The sequence below is a fragment of the Pseudochaenichthys georgianus genome, unplaced genomic scaffold (assembly GCF_902827115.2).
Source record: "Pseudochaenichthys georgianus unplaced genomic scaffold, fPseGeo1.2 scaffold_1330_arrow_ctg1, whole genome shotgun sequence".
In the NCBI taxonomy this organism is placed as follows: domain Eukaryota; kingdom Metazoa; phylum Chordata; class Actinopteri; order Perciformes; family Channichthyidae; genus Pseudochaenichthys; species Pseudochaenichthys georgianus.
In genome coordinates this window covers 1-8802 of record NW_027262216.1, presented here as the reverse complement: position 1 = coordinate 8802, position 8802 = coordinate 1, and the positions used below count along the sequence as shown (strand labels likewise).

At 41.5% G+C, this 8802-nt stretch overlaps 1 protein-coding gene across 1 annotated transcript; it reads right to left on the bottom strand.

The window, feature by feature from the left end:
* Positions 1 to 1542: 1542 nt before the first annotated feature.
* Positions 1543 to 6908, bottom strand: clec11a (C-type lectin domain containing 11A; the record flags this gene model as incomplete). Its single annotated transcript, XM_034077140.2, is given in 6 exon segments — positions 1543 to 2122; positions 2124 to 2204; positions 2206 to 2237; positions 3600 to 3683; positions 4813 to 4920; positions 6803 to 6908. Coding segments are annotated over 6 exon segments (711 nt in total), but the record flags the coding sequence as incomplete, so codon positions are not given.
* Between the last annotated feature and the right edge of the window lie 1894 nt (positions 6909 to 8802).

Below are 8802 nucleotides of genomic sequence, written 5' to 3'. Positions count from 1 at the left end.
TAGTCCCTCCCTCCAGGGAAGCATGGAGGACGCACAGGAAACCACGAGAAGCAGGGAAACTCTAGTTTTTTAGGAGCAATGGGGTACGTCCTTTCCCTCTCGGAGCGTCACGTGAAGCGACCGTTTTGTGATGACGCTGCCCAGCTGATCGTCTGACGGCAGCTCTGTCCCCCTGCCACCACATTTACTGACCACACCAATTGGCATCATCTGTTGTAGACTTCCAATACAATAAAATAAAATAAGAACTCATATCTCAAAAAAGATAAACGCCATTCTTAAAATGTATAACGAACAATAGTTTCATTAATATTGATTAGAGTGCACAATAGAAATAAATAATTGAGAGAAGAAAGAGAGATGTTATCTATAAAAACCAGTTAGATAACATTCATTGGATTGCCACACTTGTTTTGTTTGTGTGGATATGTAGCACATTAACATTTTAATAGCACGTAATGACTGAATGGAAATAACCAATAAATGAAAACTATAAAACGAAAAAGCGATCATGAAAATGTTTCCAATAAATGAATAAAATGATTTTTTGACCACTTTGTTGCTCAGATATATCACATATTTGTAACTAAATGAAACATGAATTGAAACAAAACACAGTTTAAACTGAGGCGTGACTTCTCGTGAGTTTAATGTATTTTCTTCACTCCGCTGGGAAACCGGCTCTCCTTGTCAAGAAGCATGAGATCAGTGCATGCGCTGCCTCGTCCAATCAGTGAGCGATACACAGTAGGGTGGCGGGGGGCGAGTATCTGAGGATTTCATCGGAGGATGGACTGGTGGTTCCTCGGTTATCGCTCCTCCGGCAGAAATAAGAACGCCATGGGCGGTCTGTTACTTCAGATGAAAATACGGCGCCCCTCCCCACGCCCCTCTGAGAGATATTTGGTTACAAAGAACACAATGGTGATATGGTGGGGGGGGGGGTTACCTTGGTTTGCTGATTGGCTAATGGTTACACAAGACAACACATCGTTATGACATCAAGTGGCCACAATCTGATCAGCTAATTTTCAGACAGGTTTTTATAGAAATGGATCAGGACAAAAAGAGAGAGAGTCCTTTGTTCCTGAAACTTTCAGAGTCTCTTTCCACAGAGGGAACCACATGTTGATGTCGAAGAGACATGAAGAAGAGGGGACACATGTTGATGTAGAAGAGACATGAAGAAGAGGGGACACATGTTGATGTAGAAGAGACATGAAGAAGAGGGACACATGGTGATGTAGAAGAGACATGAAGAAGAGGGGACACATGTTGATGTAGAAGAGACATGAAGAAGTGGGGACACACGTTGATGTAGAAGAGACATGAAGAAGAGGGGACACATGTTGATGTAGAAGAGACCATGAAGAAGAGGGGACACATGTTGATGTAGAGGAGACATGAAGAAGAGGGGACACATGTTGATGTAGAAGAGACATGAAGAAGAGGGGACACATGTTGATGTAGAAGAGACATGAAGAAGTGGGGACACATGTTGATGTAGAAGAGACATGAAGAAGAGGGGGACACATGTTGATGTGGAAGAGACATGAAGAAGTGGGGACACATGTTGATGTAGAAGAGACATGAAGAAGTGGGGACACATGTTGATGTGGAAGAGACATGAAGAAGTGGGGACACATGTTGATGTGGAAGAGACATGAAGAAGTGGGACACATGTTGATGTAGAAGAGACATGAAGAAGAGGGGACACATGTTGATGTGGAAGAGACATGAAGAAGAGGGGACACATGTTGATGTAGAAGAGAAGAAGATTTTTGCATAATAGGTGACCTTTAAATCTTGAAGAGAGTTCATTTTAAAGTGCCTCCCTGTTATCAAACTCGCACATATAGTTCATGGTGCGATCGCAGTAATGGTCCCACCAGTCGCCATCGTCCGAGGACATCGCCACACAGTTTTCCCGCCTCCCTCCGTCCGGCTGGCTGGACAGGAAGTGTCTCCGCCATTGGAAATACGAGACCCTCGACCCATCATCGAACACGTACAGGCCGTCAGATCGCAGGTCGTTGATGCCCAGCCACACGGGCCAGTTCCCCGGGTGGAAGAAGGACTTCACGTAGTCGGCGAGGGCTTCCTGCTCCTTTCGGTCTCGGGGGCATCGCCATGCGGCCGCCGCGCTCCTGGCACTTTCTGGAAGCTGAGGCGTAGTCCTCGAGGCTATTGTACACGAGATAGCAATTTGTATCCCAACCTGTGTCCCTTCTGACAGCCTGAGAAGCAAAGAGAAACAAGATGAGCCAAAAAACCCTGCCAATATCTTTTTGGCCACTTGGGGGCAGTGCAACATTTTGTAAACAAAGTATTGACATACTATCACCATACAAAGTGTATGGATGGCACCAACTGTTGCTTACTTTACATACTTATTATGTTTATATAGTATTGGAATCGTTTAATGTTTATCTTTGTATTGGAAACGATTACTTTAAATTAGGTGCTGTCAAAATTATCGCGTTAACGGCATGGTAATAATTTTTTTGAATTAATTTAACGCATGTGCAGAAAGGCCCGCCCCATACGTGCCACCAGTGGCAGCACCAGGGTATGGCTGGCGTAGGCTACACCCATACCAAGAAATGGCTTAGCCCCACCATGAGGAAATGATGTTAAAGTAAGCAAAATAAAGTCTGCCAACTCGCGGAGTAAATTGCACAGACAGCAGTTGGTAAGATTGATTTCAGTAGCCACGGTTTTGAAAACTTTTGTCACGTAGTGATCGTCTTCTCAATAGAACATCTTGATAACGGCGTGTGTTGTTGCAGGAAGTCCCGACGGAGAATACTCTTGCTGTAGTACAGGGGTGCACATAACTGGTACGCAGGTTATGTACTCTGAAATGCGTACCATCACTTGTGTCACAAAGCGCATTTGCGTACCGACGTACTTGTGAAGCTTTTCCAGAAGGCGGTTAGATCACCGGACGACAGAGTCGGTCTCCGTGTGCACAGACAGGCTGCTGTTAACGTCGGTCTGTACAACGGAACTGTGCCAAAACTACGCCAACCGGCTGCGGAGGGAGACTCCCCCCCTCACTGGAGAACTACGCTAAAACAGCTGATCACAACGTTCACACTCTGTGGTCACGAAGTACTCCACTAGCCCCCCCCCTCTGTCGACTTTCCTGAAGTACTCCCCCGTTGATAGAAATCAACACGTAATGAATTAAGACCCCAAGGTTTGATGATTGATAGGTGTGTGGGCTGTCTTTCATTTTGACATGCAGAAAAATGTTATAATAAACATAGATACTGTATGTGAAATGGATATATCCGCCTTCTTTCATTTATCTTTCCATTCCCACAACAATATACATAAATAAATGGCATATTTTGGACATAGTTCGAATGGTGATTAATCTGATTAATTAATTTTTAAGCTGTGATTAATCTGATTAAAAATTGTAATCGTTTGACAGCCCTACTTTAAATTATTGTTATGTTTATATATTAACTTATTATATTTTGTCTTTTCTTTTATTCAAAAACCTAATTTCCCTCGGGATAAATAGCGTATTTCTGATTCTGAAGTGGCATCAACTTGGAGTCATGTTTGTAGGAACATATCTCCATTACCTTCCAGTCTGCCCATCTCTTTGCGGTTGACCTTGCTGTGCTGGTAGACCTCCGCGATGCTGTCCTCCAGCTCCTCCACTCTAGCTGCCATGTTATTGGAAGGGAACAACAAAAAAGAGTCATGAAATGAGTCAGAAAAAAGCATCTTCCTATTAACTGTAAACAGCTGCTCTATAGCTCAAGTCAAAGTCAACTTTATTGACAATCTTTCAGTTTGTGTGTACAGACAGAGAGATCGAAATACCGTTTCCCATAATCCTGAATACAAATATAGAAATATGTATGTAAATCCTATATAGACACAATCAACCGACACATTTATACATATGCACACATTAAGATAAAAACAATCAATATATACAAAACAGTCACTTCAATATATGTGGGAATGTACATTAGTGCAAGACCGTCCGTAGCAGAGTAAGAAGTGTCTGGTGCTGGCTCGCTCTGTACTAGAACATTTAAGTATTTAGTGGCAACAGTTTTTGCCCTAGGAGGCGGAAGTTTGCCATGTAGGTCATGTGTGTGTCCGTCCTAGCATTACTATCCTTGTGGGGACCTACATCTGTTTACACAGTCACGTGTGGGGACTCACCTCCCTTATGGGGACATCATTTTAGGGTGAAGACTTGGTTAGGGATAGGCATGTGTTGGTTATGGTTAAGGTCAGGATAAGTCTCCAGGAAATGCATGTAAGTCAATGTAATGTCCCCTGAAGTGGTGTGTGTGTGTGTGTGTGTGTGTGTGTGTGTGTGTGTGTGTGTGTGTGTGTGTGTGTGTGTGTGTGTGTGTGTGTGTGTGTGTGTGTGTGTGTGTGTGTGTGTGTGTGTGTGGTTTCAACCAAGACTATCAAATGGATTGCACATGAAAGTAAATTATAATATAAGTCGATGGAGGACACCAAATGTAGTTCCGCCCGTTCACTTTCTTACATTTAATTCATGGTTTAGTTTTCATTCATCTCGCTTCTTCCACCTTGCGCAATATCAACACCAATTATTTGGATGCATTTCACTGCAGATACTTCACGTTTTAGTAGCGATGGGCGATGCATTTATCATCATACAGTATGACTATTTTACCATGAAACTGACCGACTAAGTTGCTGGAAATACAGACCAGAAATAGGAAGGGAAATAATTGTTGGGCTGGGAAATAAATCCATGAAGAGAAATGATATTGGAAGATGTGTGGGAAAGAGTGATGTTCTTACCGTCCACCCGGGTCAGGCGGTCCATGAGCTGACTGACTTTAACATCCAGAGTGTAGTGACCCACATCCAGCCTGTGGATCGCCTGGTCCATACTGGCCAGTCTAGACACTGAGGAACAGAAATGAATATGACAGACTAATGAGAAGAACAGGAATGTTGCATTCATGAAATATGACGTTGCTACTTCAAAGTACAGCTGTTAAAACTTGTGGTTATTATTTGGAGTAACGTGATGCAGTTCTTTCCACAGTTCTGCCGTAGTGTTTCTGGATAGGAAGCTTTAAAGGTCCCCTATTATACTGTTTTTCATCAATATATATAGCTCTCAGATATATACAAAACATCTCTCTGAAACAGATCATTGCAGCATTACCCATAATCCCCTCTGTTTCAGCCCTGTTTCCAAAGTGCTGATTCTCTGTCTGTTACTTTAGATGAAAATAAGGAGCCCCTCCCCACGCCCCTCTGAGAGACATTTGGTTACAAAGAACTGAATGGTGCTCTAGAGGAGATTCAGGTGATAAGGGGGGGGTGGGTTACGTTGGTTGCTGATTGGCTAATGGTTACCAAGCCAACACATCGTTATGACATCATAAAGTGGCCAAAATCTGATCAGCTCATTTTCAGACAGGTTTTTTATAGAAATGGATCAAAAAGAGAGAAAATCTTTGTTCCTGAAACTTTCAGAGTCTCTTTCCACAGAGGGGACACATGTTGATGTAGAAGAGACATGAAGAAGAGGGGACACATGTTGATGTAGAAGAGACATGAAGAAGAGGGGACACATGTTGATGTAGAAGAGACATGAAGAAGAGGGGACACATGTTGATGTAGAAGAGACATGAAGAAGAGGGGACACATGTTGATGTAGAAGAGACATGAAGAAGTGGGGACACATGTTGATGTAGAAGAGACATGAAGAAGTGGGGACACATGTTGATGTGGAAGAGACATGAATAAGAGGGGACACATGTTGATGTAGAAGAGACATGAAGAAGAGGGGACACATGTTGATGTAGAAGAGACATGAAGAAGAGGGGACACATGTTGATGTAGAAGACACATGAGAAGAGGGGACACATGTTGATGTAGAAGAGACATGAAGAAGAGGGGACACATGTTGATGTAGAAGAGACATGGAGAAGAGGGGACACATGTTGATGTAGAAGAGACATGAAGAAGAGGGGACACATGTTGATGTAGAAGAGACATGAATAAGAGGGGACACATGTTGATGTAGAAGAGACATGAAGAAGAGGGGACATATGTTGATGTAGAAGAGACATGAAGAAGAGGGGACACATGTTGATGTAGAAGAGACATGAAGAAGAGGGGACACCTGTTGATGTAGAAGAGACATGAAGAAGAGGGGACACATGTTGATGTAGAAGAGACATGAATAAGAGGGGACACATGTTGATGTAGAAGAGACATGAAGAAGAGGGGACATATGTTGATGTAGAAGAGACATGGAGAAGAGGGGACACATGTTGATGTAGAAGAGACATGAATAAGAGGGGACACATGTTGATGTAGAAGAGACATGGAGAAGAGGGGACACATGTTGATGTAGAAGAGACATGGAGAAGAGGGGACACATGTTGATGTAGAAGAGACATGGAGAAGAGGGACACATGTTGATGTAGAAGAGACACGAAGAAGAGGGGACACATGTTGATGTAGAAGAGACGTGAAGAAGAGGGGACACATGTTGATGTAGAAGAGACATGAAGAAGAGGGGACACATGTTGATGTAGAAGAGACATGAAGAAGAGGGGACACATGTTGATGTAGAAGAGACATGAAGAAGAGGGGACACATGTTGATGTAGAAGAGACATGGAGAAGAGGGGACACATGTTGATGTAGAAGAGACATGAAGAAGAGGGGACACATGTTGATGTAGAAGAGACATGGAGAAGAGGGGACACATGTTGATGTAGAAGAGACATGGAGAAGAGGGGACACATGTTGATGTAGAAGAGACTCACAGACATAGTTGTAGGAGTTTTCAAAGTCTGACATTGGGCTGGTTGGCTCGGGTTCAGGCTCTGGAAGAATATCAGGAACGTCTCCTCTCGCTTTCTTCACCTCTGCCTGACACAGAGAGAGGGAGACATTACGTCAACGTTTCACAGACGCTGTTTCCACCTCACTTAAGTTCTGTTAGATGTCATTAAACCAAACCAAGCATCTCCCTGGGCTGATGTGTCTCATTAACTTACAGTGGAAACAAGGAATCAAGTAGATAGCCCCGTGCATTTGACTTTATATACATTTAGAAGCTGCTTTGGTTATAAAATACACAGAATGAAACCATCCAAGTAATAAAATAGATGTTAATTATGTTGGTTTTGTGACTGCCTTCTTACTCTTTTACTCTAATTACCAGCATGTAAGAAGGTTCACTCATTGTTGATGTGTTTGCAATCTTGTATTAACCCAGGGGTGTCAAACTCAAGGCCCGGGGGCCAAATCTGGCCCGCGACTTCATTTCATGTGGCCCCGCAAGAGCTTGCAAAGAATATAATATGTTTATACGGTTACATGACACTTTACAGAAGCAGGTTGCCCATAAACTACATGTCCCACAATGCATCTCGTTTTGTGACATGCGCACTGAAGAGACTTACAATTATTTGCCCTGGACTTCTGCTTTCAGACGTAGTTAATTACTAAGTTATTATCCTATCCGATAATAATCAAATTCAGAGGCAATAATGTAATATAATACATTATATATTTATATATGTATATTTATATAGTTACAACCGGCCTTTTGAGTGCAACCTTAATGTTAATGTGGGCCGCGATGAAATTGAGTTTGACACCCCTGTATTAAGTATTTCCAAAAATATACATTACATTTAGCTGACGCTTTTATCCAAAGCGACTTTCAATAAGTACATTCGACCAGGAAGGATATACATATTTATCTATACACAGTATCTTACCGTTGAAATATGGATAGCTCAGAATCAGCAACACCTTAATAGTTATAGTTATCGACATGTTGTCCCAGTGTTTTATGGATTAATGTAGTTTAATCTTGAAGTCTGACACGTGTGCAATAAAAACCTGCTGCATGACTAGTCTACCTCTGCGGTCGCACTGCTATCATCAGCTTTATGTGCACCTCCTCAGCCTCAGCACAATACTTGTCAGACCTTTTCTTAATGTTTATTCACTTTGACTTATCTAGATCGGAGTCCCTCTCACAGACACGCACAGTTCACACACTGTGAGGGGGAACTACGAATGTATGTTTCCCCCCCTTTTTTTTCTTTTTCTTGTGTCTCTTTTTATATTAATTTTTTATTTATTTATTTTTATTTATTTGTTCTGTCTTTGTATACATGTATGTGTGTAGGTAGGTACGTGTATGTATGTGCATGTGAACATGTGGGTATACATATGAGTATATGGGTACAAGTATTACTGTTACTATTCTTTATTCCCTTATCTATACATTTTCTTTTAATATTATCTTCTATATTACTTTACTTTTACCTATACAGGTATCTATCTTATTTATTTAGTTAGTTATTTATTTTACTAGCTAGGACCGGGAGGGAGGGAAAGGGGAACAATAAATAAAAATATTGACTGTATAAATGTAAACTGACTCAATAAAAAAGAAGTTAAAAAAACAGTTCACACACGGTTTCCTTTGTGAATGGAACCGGTGTTTACCCAAACAACAAGCAGTGCTGAAAGTTACTAAGTATTAACTCCATTAGCGTACACTTTTAAGATATTTACTTTACTTGATTATTTCAATTTTTTGCTTGCGAATACTTTATATTACATGCTGAGCTACAGCTGCTATATTTCAAAATAGAACCTATTGTTACAGGTCAAACTTTCAAAGACAAATGTTGTCAATGAATGCATACATAATAGCGATCAAATGATATCATAGTAGTACTGACAGAAGTCACTCTGCATAAGTACTTTTACGTCTGATACTTTAAGTACATGTTTTTGCTAA